The 17,873-nt window shown below is 36.1% G+C and overlaps 1 protein-coding gene across 1 annotated transcript in view; it reads right to left on the reverse strand.

The window, feature by feature from the left end:
- The window catches only part of MAGI2 (membrane associated guanylate kinase, WW and PDZ domain containing 2), a 1,168,341-nt gene that overhangs the window by 670,324 nt on the left and 480,144 nt on the right, over positions 1–17,873 (reverse strand). Inside the window, exon 2 of the mRNA XM_027838694.1 lies at positions 14,778–14,897. Within this exon, the coding sequence (XP_027694495.1) occupies positions 14,778–14,826 (49 nt within the window). The 5' untranslated portion in view covers positions 14,827–14,897. The remainder of the gene's footprint in view (positions 1–14,777; positions 14,898–17,873) is intronic.

Here is a 17,873-nt window from a genome sequence, read left to right on the forward strand (position 1 = left end):
ACCAATGAAACCATAGGCTGAATCCCTATTCCTATTGGGATTATGGCACTGTCAGCCCTTTTCCTGGACTTCTGTATTATTTCTGAAAAGGGCTGACAGAGAAATAAAGCAAATACTACTGTATAGATTCTGTTAAATGCAAGATGCTTTAAAAAGGTCAGTGAAAGGAAAACCTTCTAAGTAGTAAAAGAATTCAAATACAACTAGGAGCTAGGCATTTTCTTAGCAAATATTTTCAAAAAGATAAATAACAGGAGTGAGAATGAGCTCCAAACTAAGGCCATGAGTACTAAGACAGAAAAATGAAAATCTTTTTGGACAAACCAGTCACTGAGCCAAGAAAAGAAGCCCGATTGTCTCATTTCTTATAGGAAGATCCAATACAACACATTGGACAATTTATTGGAAATGAACAACTGGGTAACGTTTGTTTAAAAATCAGATTTTGAGCAAAGGCTACAAAGACACACATGCCAGGGATTTCATAAATTAGCTGATCATCACAGAGTCATAAGCTCTCATTTTTGAGGACTGTGGAGGAGAGAGGAATTTCTTAAAGCCATAAAAGAATAAAAGCTTCTATTCTGGAAAGCAAACAAAAATGTTGACCCAAAAGAATAAACTGCATTTACAAAGCCATTTTCATAACTAGATAACTCAGGAAACAATATGCAAATCTCTTTTAAGTCTAGAGCACCCAAGCATCATTAAGAAAACATCATTAATGCATCTTGGATCAAAAAGACTAACAACAACAACAAATTGGCTTAATGAAAAATTTGAAGCTTCCAACTTTGTGTTATAATTTCCAAACACCCAGACATTTTTATTAAATATCCCTCATGTTGTGCTTAGAAAGGTGGAGGTATTTAAAAATCCTTAGTATTACTCCCATTTTTGTACTATTTATATACTCTATATATCTGTATAAGTCTAATTTTTGAGTTGGAATTTTATGTGGGTGATAACATTGTAAATTTACATTTTAAATCTATATTATCTAGGTTATACACACCTTTGCTTCTAGACAAAAGACCAATTATAAAAATTCATACTGAGAGATGTTTCAACATATTGAAATAAATATTAGCATTAAAATACAGTATCATTTGTCTGCCTTCATTAATGTTCCACATAAGAAAAATTCCGGATAATAAGAAACTTACCTGTTTCACAGACAAAACTTTTACAAAAAAGAAAACATCCTTAAATAATTTAATCAGACTTTTCCCCTTAAGTGTATTATTATATACTTCTTTAACATATTATTTAAGTTTTTCTGAATGACTCCATTATCATTAAGAATATTAGTTATCATATTTTACTGTAACAAACATTTGCCCTAAGGGGATACTGAGGAATACAGTAAAGCTATTTCCCCTTAGAATAAAGACACCATAGCTTCTGTGCTTTATTAGTTCATATATTCACTAGTTTTGGTTTGGCTCTCTCTCTGCTCAGTAAGTTTAACTGTCACTTTTGATTGCTAACAATGTGACCTCCTTTAGCATTACTTTTGCTCCCCTTCTGTTTTCCTTCTTCTGATCTTCACTCAGCTAAGAAACAAGATGCTCAAGTTTGTTAGAATTGTGTCTAAAATACCTCAAGAGGAACTAATAACTCTTGTTAATGTGACATTTTAGGGTTTACAAAACATATTCCTCACTGCAGGGTCATGGGGCCAGCAGTGCAGCTAGTATACCTATTTTAAAGATGATGGATGGAGGATGAGATCATTTGGTTTATGCTTGGGATTCAGAGAAAGAACACTGGATTTGGAGTTGGAGGAACTGGGTTCAAGTCTCAGATTTTCTACTTACTATCTATGCAACAGAGCAAATAGCTTAATTTCTTTGTGCTTCAGTTTCCTCATTTGCAACAATAAAAGAGGTTGGGGTTAGATGACCTCTGATGTAATTTCCAACTCTAAATCTGACACACAAGTTAGTAAATGTAAGAATTATCTGGAGTAAATAAATGTTTGTCTAATGCAAGATGCCCCAGCACCATGTCTATCAAGAGTTAAACCTGAGGGACTTTCCAATGAGTACGATGCTTGGACGTTGGTACACAGGTGTTCTGATATTTATTTGGGCTGCTCAAAGGCTTCTTTTGGGGCTCCCTTTCAGAGTCTCAACTATATTGTTCATGATTGAGCTTGATAGATAAGTGGCCTGTATGTAGATAGGTCAGGAGCTATGACTCAACAAACAAGGTCACCGGGTAAAGAGACTTTCTAGTTTATACTAAAATGTCTAATCATTAAAAAAATAAATGCACATCTTTCATAACTCAGAAAGAAAGAAAAAAAAGGTTGCAGTTTTCCATAAATAAGAGTCTCATTAAATTGATTTTTATAGGTATTACTATTATTAAGCCCATGTAAATAATACAAGAAAAAAAACCCAAAGCCAGTACTACTGGAGAATTGATCTAGCCAATATCATTAATGTTGGCCCTTAAGACAGGAATCATAGCAATTGTTTTTTTCTTAGATGACTTGTCTTACATTAAACAGATTCTAGCAGGTTTATTCTCTAATAAGACAAACAATCTTTCCTTTTAACATTTTGTCCCAAGGTCAATAAAGGTCTTGTAGGAACAGTCTTTTCTTACCTGAGAAGTGAGAAGCAGGAATAGTTAACTGTAGTGGAGGGGTCTGGCACATGCACAGTGACTGAGATGGTGCCTTTCTAAATGGAGGAGGCTAGGGAGCAAAATAAAAGCACAGATGCCATATATGTCTCATTCTGTACCTTGAATCTGTCATTCTTCTGGAGTGAGGTAGATAGATAGCATCACTGATGCTCTGAAGTGAAGGCTGGCCATTTCCAAGCATTATTTTCAGGCAAACTACTCAGCAGGCAACAGTGCAATATAATCCTCAAGGACCATGAATCATTACTTATTGGGATTTTACTGCTGTTTGTATGGTCTGATCAAAAGTTATAATTGTAGTGATCCTTGGAACCATTCAGGTGTCAAAGTATGACCTATTCCTATCAGATGTTTGCTGAGCCCAAATCATGAGAATTATGACAAGGAAATAGTCTTTGAAGTAAATTACTTCTCAGCAAAAACAAAAACAAACAAACAAACAAACAAAAAACTAGACTGTTGCCTTGACTTTTCTCAGTTTTCTGGTTTCTAGCCCATCAGAGATTAAATTAATAGTAGAAAGGGCATTATCTTGGGTAGGTGTTTGAACAAACGAACATCCAGAAGCTTGATGATCAGATATGGAAGTCAAAGTCATAGAAGAGGGTTTCGACTAAATCGATGGAAATACCAATATGCAGAAGGCCTGAAATGCCTTTGTCATCAAGAAGACACAGAAGTCAGTGAGTCCTTAGTATGAATAAAACTCTTGCTTTTGATTGACAAAGATAGGAGATTTATGACACAAATGGCAAGACACATAAACTGTCATCACAGATATTATTTCAGAGGAGTGCTACTATCTATTCTTGCATTAAAGGGGATAAATTCAAACAACACTTTTTTTCTTACAAAATATGGAGGAAATTTAGAGTCTGTACAAAGTGCTGGATTGATAGCCAAAGGCATGGAACGCCCAAATTCCTTTGCAGCCCAAGAGGCAACATTACCAGCAACCTACAGTTAAAAAATCTCATAATACCAGTGTTACAATTAATGAAAATGACACCAGTTAGAGTTTGAGCTTCTTGAAAGCAGAGACTGTTCTGCTTTTTCTATCTCTGTCCCAAGAGCTTAACATAGTGGTTGGCATAAAGTAAGAACTTAATAAAAAAATGTTCATTTCATTTCACTTCATTCATTCAATCAATACCACTTTCATGTGAGTGCCAAGTATTTATCTAGGAATGTGTGAATATTTTTGCACCAAATCTGAAGTATGCCTGTGGCAGCAGCAGAGAAAAATGCACTGCTTACAGAAATGTGAAGATTGTTAAAAGAGAAAAAGAAAAAGAAAAAAAAAAGCTCATAACAAAACAACCAATGGATCTTGGTGGGGTGGGAGAGGAGAGGAATTCTGTTATGTGTTGATCTTGGACAGACTCTGTCAGTGGCCCAGGACTGAAAAACAGAATAGCAGTTTGGGTTGCCTTTGGGAAATTATATAGTTCTGTTAATGACTCCCATCTTCTTCCTAAAGTAAAGGTCCATATTTTTAACATCAATTTCTTGTGGTGATGATGTATTCCTGTGAGTTAAATGCTAGTTTCCAAGAGACCAAAATTTAGGATCATTCAAAGGGAAATGGAGAAGCACATGGTGGGAATTAATAGTATATAACACACTATAAATGAGGAATTACACTAGAGAAGCATTGTGAGAGATATCAAATAAATATATTAATTGGAGGAAAAGAACAAAAAAAAACTAACTGAGTCACATAGCAAGAGTGGTGGATAATTGATGAACAGTTCAATTGTTCCATTGATAAATTAGCAATGTCAAGAAATCTGAAGAAAGGTCCCCAACATTTAAGTAGACATCCTGTTGTGGATTTAGAGGAAGGGATGGATAGGGATGGTATAGGATGGGCTAGGGTTAGGGAACCTGTGGCCTCAGGGCCACGTGTGGCCCTCTAGGTCCTCAAGTGTGGCCCTTTGACTGAATTCAAATTTCACAGAACAAAGATGGCAAATATAGATGTATTTTGATATGTATCACTTAAAGGATTATAAAATTGTAGATCTATCCAGTCTGTTGAAAGATAATAATATTTTTCAGAGTTGAAATATAATTCATCATAGAAAAAAATCAACCAGTTATATATAATGGACAGATAACTGAGTTTGACATCAGAAGACATGTGGTGGAATCTTATCTCTGCCATTTACTAGCTGCCTAATTTTAAGTAAATCACTCCTTCTCTCTGGCCCTCAGTTTCCTAATCTGTAAAACAAAGAGATTGAAATACATAATTTCTAAGGTTTCTTTCCATTCAAGCATTCTGTGACTAGCTAAGGAAAAATTGGAGAAGAACTGCAGTTGTAGGTATGAGGCAGTATGGGATAGGGACTGAACTTGCATTCTATTGCTATAGGGAACACATGGTGAGAAAACTCCCTCTACTGATGCAGGTTTACACCTTCTTTGTAATTTAGTCTTAAAAAGTTGACTAGAGTTCTGAGAGATTATTAAGTTACTTGCCCAGACTCAAATAGCTAGTTTGTGTCAGAGATGAAACTTGAACCCAGGTCTTCCTGGCTTGAAGGTCACTTCTTTATCTACTACAGGTTACCTCCCTTTACATTTTTCCTAACTCTAGTTTTTACTCATATTATTGATTCTTGACTCCTTGGGAGGTCATATGATTGTTTGAAGGTTGCATGAGGTGGCAACCTTAGTTATCCTAAACTTATCCTAAAATATTATTGCTACAAAAGAACTCTGCTATCCTCAATGGGAAAGATAGGTGAATTATCAGCAATAGATAAGTTGCTGTCAGAGTAGCACTAAGAGTATCTAGGGAAAAAAGAAATTCAATACTGTCTCACATGGTTGGATCTGTGAGAGGATAGATTTTAAAGATCTTTTATCCTAGCTACTATTTTAAAAGGAAATGGGTGTTAATGTGTGACCATTTCCACTTTTGTCTTGGGAAAGAGACTATGTTTAAAATAAAAGCAGAGAATTTTGTCCCAGTTTAATTCAAGTTAACACTTGCAATTATTGGAGCGTTAGTCAGGAGCAAGGCAGTTAAGTAAAAATCATATGTTGTCTTTCAGCAGCTCTGAAAATAGACTGAATCTATCACAAGATAACTGGCATGTTAAGATCTGAAAGGAATATGAAACATCACTAAATATGTTTTTCTTTACTAGTTAACTTTAAAAAAAAAGTTTAATGTCTACACAATCACTGTACCCAGAATTCAGATAGATAGATAGCTATAGATATAAATAGATCCAGATATAGGGAATTTTACATAACCATGTAAGGGAAAAGAAAATAAAAGTTCTATTCAAGGAATGGTAGGGCTGGTTGGACCATTTAAATGCTAACTACAAGTATCTACGTAGAGCTTGATATTAAAAAAAGATTTTCTTTTATCGAGGATGATGGGATGAAGAAAGTGAAGGATAGGTGGAATTTTTATCTTACATTTTTCTCCAATAAAGAAAACAATCTCATCATCAATTTAAGTATAGATCAAATCTTTATTTTCATCAATAGACCATAAGTGCCTTGAGGGGAGGAACTGTTTTCACTGACACATAGGAAGTGGCTTAACAAATGTTTGGTGAATTTATGAAATGTTATTTGCATTTGGATAGGTAGTAGCTTGGGCTGATGAAAGAATATATACTTTCTATCAATACCTTTCTAACACCAGTGATAATTTTATTTGGTTTGAGTAGCTATCTGTCACCCAATGCTATCCCATTTGGGAGCAAAGGGATTGAAATTTTATGTAAAAAAAAAACCTACAAGGTTATTGAAGAATTATAGATCTGGCTTTCATTATTAAATTGCAAAACTTTAGGATTTACTTTCCTATTACCCAAATGACCACATTACTTTCCTTGAAAATTTCATGTAACTTAATAGTTGGGTTTTTTTTCATGGAACTAATGAAGTCAAGGCTTCCCTTTCTACTTGGCCTCCCAGTTCAAGGACTGTATTGTTTTTGGTACAGATGAGATAAGATTCTAATTTCACACCCATCCTTATGAAATAGGTTAAGAAACTCAAAGTATTTCCTGCAACATATACAGGTCTCAAAGCCCTGTAGGAGATTACAGAACACTGAGCATTTAGTGAGTACCACTTCTTCACCAAGTTTTACTTTAATCTTGAATGAAGTGTAGTGTGTGGGCTGCATTCTTTCTGCAAGATTCCCAAAGGTTCCAAAGGACTGGCTGACTTTCTTGATATGATTTTCTTCTCTTCTTTCCATCAATGTATCATTCAAAATAGGCTTATGATGAATCCAAGAGAAATTCCTTTGTTATGCTAGAAGGAGTCACCTCTTTAACTGATAGGAAATTTCTTGTGAACTGTTTTACAAAGGCTGTCCCCCAAATATTGGTGCTAGTTTCAGGAAACAGGCTTTAATTCAACAACATGAATTAAGCACCAGTTGCATGCTAGGCCCTGGGGAAGTTACTTGGTTTTAATAAGACAAAGTCCCTACCCCAGACAAGCTTACATTATGCTCTCTAGGAATAAAAGGTGAGGTCAGACTCAGAATGGTCTGGTTGTGTGGCAAGCAGCAGGCACAGGCAAACTGGAATAGACTGTATACTCATTAGTGGTGGTATGGGAGGTATTAAGAATGGCCATCAACAATGTGTCAGTCAGATATAATAGAAGGCTCTGTTCTATGAGCTCATTATCCTGGATATAACTTGTTTCTATATTGTTGTTTACATGTTGTCTTCTCCATTGAACTCTGAATTCTGAGAGTAGGGACTGTCTCTTACCTTTCTTTGTGTCCCCAGAGCTTAGCATATTGTTTGGCACTTAGTAGGCACTCAACAAATATTTATACTGACTACTGCCTATCTGCCTTATTGACTCCTCTTAAGAGATGAAACTTTCTGATTTTTAAAGGTCCCTCACTATTTCAAACCCTCCCCCCAGGGTTAGTCTGCAATGACCAGGAGATCGTTATCATTGCCTGCCTGTGTCCCATAAGAGCTTTCAATGTCTATATCAGATGGGGGCAGAGAGCACATCCAGCCTAAATTCAGCCTTCATAGAGGTTGGAGTGTCTATAATACCAGAAGATCTAGAAAAATGAATGAGGGAGGAAACTGGGGAGTGTTTTCTCCACTGGAAGACTTGTCCTCTATGAGCTATTGAACCAAAGGAAGATGCTTAGCTTAGGGCTGAGACCTGATAGAAGGGGTGTCGTGGTAGGACAATAGCTATGTGACTGATGGCATGCACCACTAGCCCTTCTCCTACTTCTAACAATTCAATTTAACTCAACAATGAATGACTGAGCACCTAATATAGACAAAGGCTAACACCAGGAGATAATGATAGAAAGCAAAAAGTATAATCAACTCTGCTCCCAAGAAGCTTACATTCTGCTAGAGGAGTACAACATGTGCCTAGTTAAATAAACAGAAATTTTACAGAGTAAATGCAAAATAATTCTGGAAGGATGAGAATAGTAACAGCTGGGGGGAATTAGGAGCCTCCCAAGGTAAACATTAAAGGAAGCCAGTTTGCTTATGACTACTTTAGGGTTTGTGTACAAGTTTATAAAGGGTATAGATGCATTGTAGAGCATCCTCTACTCTATATTGTACAACCAGTTCCATTACTAAATGTATTAATGTTCACAAATTAATTTAATCATATAGATGTTTTAGTTTTTCTCCCAAATTAAATCATAATCTTGATGGAAAGGATAATTTCTCATCCTGCTTCTGTATTTACCTTAGCACACAGCAACATAGCTAGATTAACTTAATAAATTATTGTTGGTTGACTGATAGATACATAGAAAGTGGAGTAGCACTGGACAGAGGATTAAATACTTTGGTTCAGTCCCAGAGTATAACTACAGCAGCTAGTTGGGACCTTTACCAAATTACTCCACCTCTCTAGATTTAATCTTACCTCTAACAGGGGTTCTTAATTTTTTTTAGTGTCATGGGCCTCTTTGGGTATTCTGGTTAAGCTTATGGTCCCCATCTCAGAATAATGTTTTCAAATGCATAAAATAAAATACATGGTATTATAAAGGTGACCAATTTTATTGAAATGCAGTTATTAAAATATTTTTTTAAATAAGCTCACAGACTCTAGGTTAAGAACCCCTGAAAAATGAGGTGCTTGAACTAGATAGTCTCTCCAATCTCTTCCCATTCTATCAATATGGAAAAGGGGAACAGATAAAGGGCATTATTACATAAATGATATAGAACAGAGAATCACTTTAAACTGACAAAAGGCACCATCATCAAAAGGCACAGAGCTTATCACCCAGGAACCCTAACCCTAAACTCTAACCTTAACCCTAACTGAGGACTGGAAAGGGGCTGGTGAATAACTGTGAATAACTCTGTGAATAACTAGGGTTGCACGCCCACAAGAAGAGTCATGGTCTTGCATGCATATGCCTTTCATACAAGTGATACTCAATGAAAACCTTTTCGATGATTAACTGTTTAGGAGAGTTGGTGCAGAGCTATGAACAAATGATAATCATCAAGGAGTCTGAAACAACCTAAGGCTTCCATCAGTAGAACACAGGTTGCAGCCTAAGTCCTCTGGCCTGACCATGGGCAGAGAATAGACAATGCCATGTTCCAGCAGCTGTTGCATTGCTATAACTGAAATGGGATAGCCAAGTTGGGGAGTCATAAGAAGTGCTGTATGAATTGGCTGAAACACTGCCTCAGGAAAAATGGCATAACTTAAGCTCACTGTTACGATGGAAAGAGGCCCCTCCAAGATAAGCTCATCACTTCCAAACTCACCACCATGCTGCTGACTCAAGCCTTGATTGATACCATCTCCATCAGCCTCCCCTCACTTTTGATTGGAGGGATAGAGGGTACAGCACCAAACTGTTCTTGATACCTTCTGTAGCAGAAGGCAGAAACTGAACTCTCAGCTCATTCCACTTGGCGTCTGCTGCCCCAGAACAGTTGCCTCTGTGCCAGGTACCCCATGATGTCCTGTTTCCCCTCACACCACTTTCCTGCTTCCTTTTGTGTGTTGTCTTCTCCTTTGGATTGTAAGCTCCTTGAGGGCAGGAGCTCTCTTTTTACTAATTGTATCCCCAGCACTTGGCACAGTGCCTGACACATAGAAAGCACTTAACAAATGTGGATTGGATTGGATTGGAAATATCCCTGACTTGGAGCTATGAGAAAGTGGGTTTGAATCTCATCTAGGCCATGTATTAGCTGTGTGACACTGTGCAGGTCATTTTAACCCTTTAAATCATTCATTTGTAAAATGCGTATAAAAATGCCTGCCCTATCTACCTCAGTTGCCTCTTGTGAAGAAATTACTCTGCAAAACTTGAGACGTTAAATAGATGTGAATTATGTATGACGACAATTGGGAAAGTGAAGCAGCTAACTTGCCTGGTGTACCACTAAAGAGAATGGATTGCTCCTTTTAGGGAAGACTGAAGTCTAAAGACTGAGGTGCAGACAGGGCAGGCCTTTCATAGAGCAGCTGCAGTTACCAATCTACTGGTACATTCCATGTGTGGTTAGTGTGGGAAGGGCTGTTCGTCCCACGCTGGTCATTCCAGCTGCATCTGTACTCCTAGATTGTAATCACCATCACTAGAGACATTGTGAAAGACTGTTACCGATGTATGTGCCCCTTCTTCAGAATGAGCTTTTTCTTGAAGTGACTGGATTTCTAGGATTCTAATCATAGAATCTGAGAGCTGGAAGGAACTATGCAGATCAGCTAGTTGAATTCTTTCATTTAACAGATGTGGAAACTGAAGCGCAGAGAGGTTTAGTGATTTGTTTAAAATCATGCAGCTTATACTCCATAAACTGGTCTTGGAACTTCTTGTATTCAGGGTATATCACAATACTCATTCCAAAAGTAGAAATGGATGAAGCACAGAAGGGTTAAAAGCCTTGCCCCAAATGAATGATAAAAAAGAGTCAAGAAAGTCCTTGCTCCCAAGGAACTTAATTTCTATTGGAGGAAAAAGACAGTATAGAAAGAGGAGTTAAGAAATAAAAGGTGGTATGGAGGGGCAGAATCTACCTTCAAGTGGACGAGTGAGGAGGAAGAAGACCAGACTTCAGTTGGTGTGATTAAGAATAACTAAGAAGACTAGCCTACCTAAAGACTAAGGTCTGTAAGTGAATATTTTAGAGTAAGCCCATGTAATCACTACCAATGAATAAATAAATACATACTTATTAAATATTTTATTAAATATTTATTTTATTTAAATCACTACCAATTATAAAATGAATGAATCTCTAGACTTCTTGAATTGGCATCATTTGGGAAAAAGCAAATGGCAAAGGCTAACCTACTTGCCCTGTTGCTAAAGGGACTTATGGCCCTCATTCAGGCTTATGCCCTAATTGAATATCTAATACATGGCAACTGACTAAAAGAATTAGGGTGAGAATCTATAGTCCCAGAGCTAAAAGTAAACTGATTTCTCAGTTTCTTCAGGGAGTATTCAGAGATCACACAATTTGACAATTCATTCTGGAGGGTCTAGATCAGGGGTTCATAACCAGAAGGCTAGATTTCAGGGGGTCAATAAATTTGGATTAGAAACAATATGACTTTCTCTAACTTCTAAATTAAATCTAGCATTTCCTTTAATTATTCAGAAATGTTATTCGGGGAAGTGGCCATTCTGTAGACTTTACCAGAGTGCCAACGGGTCCAAAATAGAAAAAAGATGAACATTTCCTGCTTTGGTCAATATTGGTGCTGAGGAATGGTAGTGCAATAGTGGAATGGGCTAGCATTGAAAAGGGAATGAAGCAGAGACCAGAAAGAAATAATGGTGGGAGAGAAAAAGATGGTAATGAAAGAATTTTGTAGAGAAAGTCACAATCTCCTCTGGGACACTGATAAAAGAAATTTGACAAATCCAAAAACCTGGTGTAACTTTCTATCTATTTGATGAACAAATGATTTCCACTGTCTTTGTATCCTGTGAAAAGAGACCCCATGGGAATGCTTCTTGGGATTCCCTTGCAATACTGCACATGAGGAGGTATCTCACAACATCACACTTAGGTCCAGGCCTATAGGAACTCCAGTGAATTAATATTAAAACTTGAATTTTGTAGGTTCCCCAAAGATTTAATACACTGAGACTCTAAAGAAATCTTACTTGTGTGAATTTCTCTGGGAAATTCAGGGTATCTTGCCTGAGAAGCCAGATTCTCATTTCACTAAACACAGCATTATGAAGTAATGAAATGGATTCCACAAAATGCTCAGAATCATATCAAAGAATCCCAAACTTGGATGGCCCCTCAGAGGTCACACAGGATAGCACATAGCTAACCAGCTTTCTCTCCATGATACTCCATGTAAGTGGTCACCCATCATCTGCTTAAAGAACTCTTGCGAGAATGATCTCCCTGTCTCCTGAAGTGCGCTTCTCCATAGTTGGAGACCTCCAATTGTTAGGAATTTCCTCCTCACAAGGGGCTGAAAACTGCCTCTCTGCCATTGCTGCTACTCCTTCCTACTCAGGCCCTTTGGGGCCAACTCAAAACGGTCTAATTGCTCTAATTTGTGGCAGCGCTTCAAATACTTGAAGACAAATAGAGAGTACTACTGTTTGTCTAAATTTTTTTCTTTCTCTGAGCTACAAATACCCAGCTCATACAACCTTTCCTCATGTGGCTTAGTCTTAAGGCCCTTCACCATCATGGCCATCTTCCTCTGAAAGGTCTCCAGCTTATGCCCTCCTTAAAATGGGGCACCTGGCACCGAACACAACAAGCTTGATACGGTCCTACCCGGACAGAGCTATCATTTTCCTTGTTCTAGACACTACATCTCTTTTTATGCAGCCTAATAATACATTAGGTTTTTTGGGTGCCATATGATTTGATTCATATCGATCATTTAGTCTACTAAAGCCTTTTTACATTTTTTCATAGAAATTATTGATTAGTCACACCTCCCCCATCTTATTTTGTATAATTGATTTTTTTCTTTAACCAGTTATTACAGCATGCTCCCAACATCTCCCCTCATCCAAAGGAATTTGCCCCAGGTGCTAGAATTTCTAGTTAAAGCTCTGTATACCTGGGTAATTACCTATTCACAATAAATTAAGTAACAGTAAATTTGGAGCTTTGGTCTAAAAGGTTGTTAAAGGAAGATTCAGTCAGTTTCACTGTGCTGTGTGTGAATAATTTGAGCCATTTTCTTTCTAAATTTAAAGTTTTTTGAAACTCAAATTTAAAACTACACCTGGAAACGTTGTATGACTTGATACTCGTTTTTTTATGAAAACATTGAATAACCATCATGTCTAACATATTAGCTTTATTCCTAGCTTGAGACATACTTATCTGACAGGAGAGATTGTCCTTGGATTTTATTAGCTTATATACTCAATTTACAGTAAGTCTTTTAGACATTGAATGAAATGTCAGATTATTAACTATGTTCTTTTGGGAATACTGCTATATATTAGCTATTACCTGTCACCTAGTTGAATAAAATGCTTAGATTAAAGCAATTATGGGCAATCATGCTAGTAGAAGAAATACAAATAACGATTTATTAAAACAATGTGTCAAATCAATTGAGACAATATTCTGCCAAGTTCCTGAATATTTACTGTGCTGTCTTTATTTTTATAAATTAATCAATCTCCACTAAATGTCACCAAATATTTCCCCTTTTGTAAAAGCACATTACTTAGAAATTAATTATCTTTTTATCTCTCTATACATGCATATAATATGTATATATGTATGTACATATATATTATATATATATATATATATATAAAATTGCTGAAATCATGCTAATCTGGCCAAGTTTCACAAGCTCAATGAAGCTATATTTCTATATATAATGTATATATGTATATCACATATGTGTATTTAATAAGGTATAAATTCACAGAAAATAAAATTTATATGTATATGTGTATGTTTATGTATACACATACACAAATGATTTCCTATGAATGTGGTAATTGACAAATTAGAGTTTGAACCACATTAAAATTGATCCAGGGACCATGTATAATTAAATATATATTAATGTTTATTTCAAACAACCTTAAAATATCCTAATGGATACCTAATATCCATCAATTATCACCAAGTATTAAGGAAACCAACAATTACTGAGAACAGAAGTGTCAACATTAATAAACTTTACTCATTTGCTGTTATTTATAGCTTCTGCTCAAAAATACACATAGATAAAGAGACACACATGAAAATAGATGGTATACACTTGTACCTGTAATGGAAAGATCAGAGAACTTATCAATAGAAGATATGAGTGCAAAGGTACGTCTGTGACACACTAGCTATAGAAAATTGAATATCTCATTTAACCTCTGTTTACTTATCTCAAAGTAGACACAACAGTCTTCCCACTACCTGCTTCTCAGGGCTGTTCTAGTGATCCAAAGAGACAGCATGTGAAAGCACATTAACAGTGGAAAGTGCTACATTAATATGAGTTATTGGGACATATATTAATTTATGATTATATGAAGTTATTCAGTCCAAGTAGACAAACTTCAAAATTTAATTGTAATTATATTAAATCCAACCTCATTATAACCACATCATTATAACAGTAAAGTTGGGAGTTTTTAGGAATTAGATCCATTTTGCATTCAAAAGGTATTATTTTGCTTTACTAAAGTATTAGAAGCACCTAGTTATAAAGTCCTAGAATTTTTACTCGCTGTCCCAGAGAGGTGAAAAATCCTTGTTCAAGGTTATACATCTAGCAAGGTGGGGCCTCAGGAAAAGCCCCCAGCCCTCTTGACTCTAGGAGTCAGTACTATGTTTCATTATACCATGTTAATTAGCCCATTTTGCCTATAAAGATACAGCATGAATTATGAAACTGGTAACACATTTATTCCAGTGTGTATATTAATAGGTTTCTTTTGGTAACTCAACTAATTTCATGAACCAAATTAATCCAGCTTCATTTTATATTTTCTTTAGGAAATGTGCTTTACAAATGCCATTTGCCTCCTCATCAATTTCTGCAACCAAGAATGGCGGCATATTTGTGACACGGTGTACTAACACGATTCAATTAAATGAGAAAAATGTAATGAAGCCACAAAACAGATTTGGCAGTAAAAATGTGCTTACCTTCATATGTTCCACTTTCTAGGAGAGCACCACTTTTCTCTAGTTCCATAAAGTCTTCAACGGTGATGAAAATATAGTCCACACCAGGGACCTCACCCTCCTTATGTGGCCTTGTGGTACCTGAATCAAAAACAAAATAAACAGCATGTGAAATGTTTGTAGCTGAACTTTAGAAAGGTTCCACTTCTGAATGGTGAGTAGCACTTACTCTGTGCATCATTTGTGGTTGGATTCTATATTTGTCTTTCTGTTTGGCAACAAAAAATATTGGAGTGGTAAACATTCAAATCAATATACAAAACATCTTTTTCCATCAAGCTCATAAAGAGTGCCTTGCCATGGAATATATCTGTGTAGCTTTTCTTTCTTTCTTTCTTTCTTTTTTTTTTTTTTTAACAAAAACCATTATGTACTTTGTGAAGAGGTGTTTTGAATCCTGAGCCAGGAGTTGGCTAGCTTAGGAATTTACATATTTCTCTCCTATGAATAGGCTTCTATTATTCTGTCCAGATTGCTGTGTTGTTACATAAATGATATCAAAAGACACATTAAAAGATTTCAAATAATCTTTTATTTACATGGTCAATAACATAGTTGAGGTACTTATTTTAATTTTACGGGGCAGCTCTGTGGCACAGTGCATACAGTGCCTAACCTAGAGTTAGGAAGAACTGAGTTCAAATTTGACCTCACATACTTACTAGCTATGTGATCCCCAGCAAGTCACTTAACCCTGTTTGCCTCAGTTTCTTCATCTGTAAAACAAGCTGGAGAAGAAAATGGGAAACCGCTCCAGTATCTTTCCCAAGAAAACCCCAAATGGGGCTACTCTAGAGTTGGACACTATTAAATAACGAACAACAATAGCATTTTGATTTTACATATATTTTTTGGAGAGGCAGCAAAGCATAGCGGAGAGAGGAATGGCCTCTGAGTTAGAGAGATCTGGGTTCAAGTTCTGCTTCTGACATACTTTCTTTGTGATCCTGGGGAAGTTATCTAATCTTTCAGTGACAGTGACTCAGGACACTCTCTAACACCAGAAGATTCAGACAAGCTTTAAATATGAATTGATAGAAGGAGTTTCTCCACATTGATAAAATGACAGGTATAGACCATAGAGTAAGAGAAGGAAAACCTGAAAATTTCACAGACAGATTTTACACAGACTATTCAAATCTAGTATCCTGCCTATGACACTTACATAAGGCCTCACACATAGTCAGAAATAAGGGTCCGTAAATAAAGAGGGGACAAATACCATGCATAAATCTGCATAAATCAAATATACAAGCAACCAACAGTTTGGGGGACAAAATGTAGAGAGTTCATTTAACTTTTCTTCTAAGAATGAAAAAAATATATTTTAGGCTTAATTTTCACTTTCATTTTTTACATTGTAGTCTCATAGTCAAAATGACTAAGACTGTTCCTTTAAATCTCTCAGAAGAAAATCCAGACTGCAAATGAGAGGCACATATTATCGTCAGAATTCACAATATGCCAGGAGATTATTCTTGGTTTAAAAAAAAATTCATTGAAGTTGTTTTGAAAACATTACCCCCCCTCAAACTTTTATAACCTCTCTTGATTATAAAACAAATTTGTTCTTAATAGCATTTAATGGTATTTATTGATTTCTCATCATTTATGTTTAAACTGTGACATATTGTGTAATGTTTTATGTTCTTACTTATGCTAGAAAACCTACAGCCCCTGCATCTAGCATGAGTAATATCCTTTAATTAATGTTGTTACCACAGCCTTAACTTTCAATTTCCTGTGCTTAACCCTTGTGGATGAACAGCACATTATTAATATATGGGGGTGTTTTTTTGCAATCAATTTGTTTTTCTGTTTTGTTTTATTTTTATGGGAAGGAACACACTCAAATCATTAAGAAAAAAATTATCTCCTAAAGATTCAATTTTCCTTACTGATTTATCTGCATATTTCAGAAGCTACAGACTTTGATTAATTAACCACTTTCACTGTGGCAATGCATTTATAACAACACAATATGTATAGAGAACCATGTCCTGAGTCACCAGCCTCAAACACTTTAATTTTTTTTTTTGGTACTACATTTAAATTTTGGGTGGGGTGTGGAGTGTACCTTCCTTTTTTTTTTTTTTTGATAATTCTTAGGGTCAATTGATCATGTCCATGCTTTTACTAATCTCAAAGGTTATGCTACTTTTCTGTTGCCTCTTCACTCTAATTTACCAACTGCTGATAAATCCAAAACAATGGATCACACATGTAGTGCTGGAGGGGATGATTGATGTCCTATCCTGCAGATATTTTACAGATAAAGAGGATCCTGGATTTCATTAGTAGCAATCTTTTTGGTGCTAAATTCAGTGCTCTTTCCAATCAGTCAATTAATAAACATTTTTTAAGCTCCTATAATGTGCAAGGAATGTTGCTAAGTGCTGAGAGTACAAAAAGGGGCAAAAGACAGTTCCTGCCCTCAAAAAGCTTACAATCTAATGGGGGAGACAATACTCGAACAAGTATATACAAGGATAAATAGAAAATAATTTAACAGAAAGAAGGCACTGGAATTAAGAGGGGTTGAGGGAGGCTTCCAGTAAGAAGATTGGGACTTAGTTTAGACTTAAAGAAAGCCAGGGAAGTCAGTAGTCAGAGAAAAGGAGAGAGAACATTCTGGACATGGCTTTTGTAGCCAGAGAAAAAGCCTGGGATTTAGTTTCCATTGTACTACAAGTTGAAAGGGAGGTGGAAAAGCCCTTAAATTCTGGACTTAGACTGCAACATTATCACTTCTGAGAAGGTTAGAGAAAAGTCCAACATGCCAAATCCCTAAGAAGCTGCATATAGAAATAAGCTACTTCTGATGCTTTGCTTGCCCCAGAAATGTATAAATATTTCAATATCTTCTTGTGCCTTCTGGGATAATTCATTTCAGGTGGCATAAGCAAGATGTTAAAAACAAATAAAAGTTGGCTACTCACCCCAAAATATAGACAATCATGTAAACCAGCTATTCTAGGAGAGATCTTTCCTTCCTTCCTTCCTTCCTTCTTTCCTTCCTTCCTTCCTTCCTTCCTTCCTTCCTTCCTTCCTTCCTTC

This window comes from Vombatus ursinus, unplaced genomic scaffold (assembly GCF_900497805.2).
Source record: "Vombatus ursinus unplaced genomic scaffold, bare-nosed wombat genome assembly UNPS02014830.1, whole genome shotgun sequence".
Taxonomy (NCBI): domain Eukaryota; kingdom Metazoa; phylum Chordata; class Mammalia; order Diprotodontia; family Vombatidae; genus Vombatus; species Vombatus ursinus.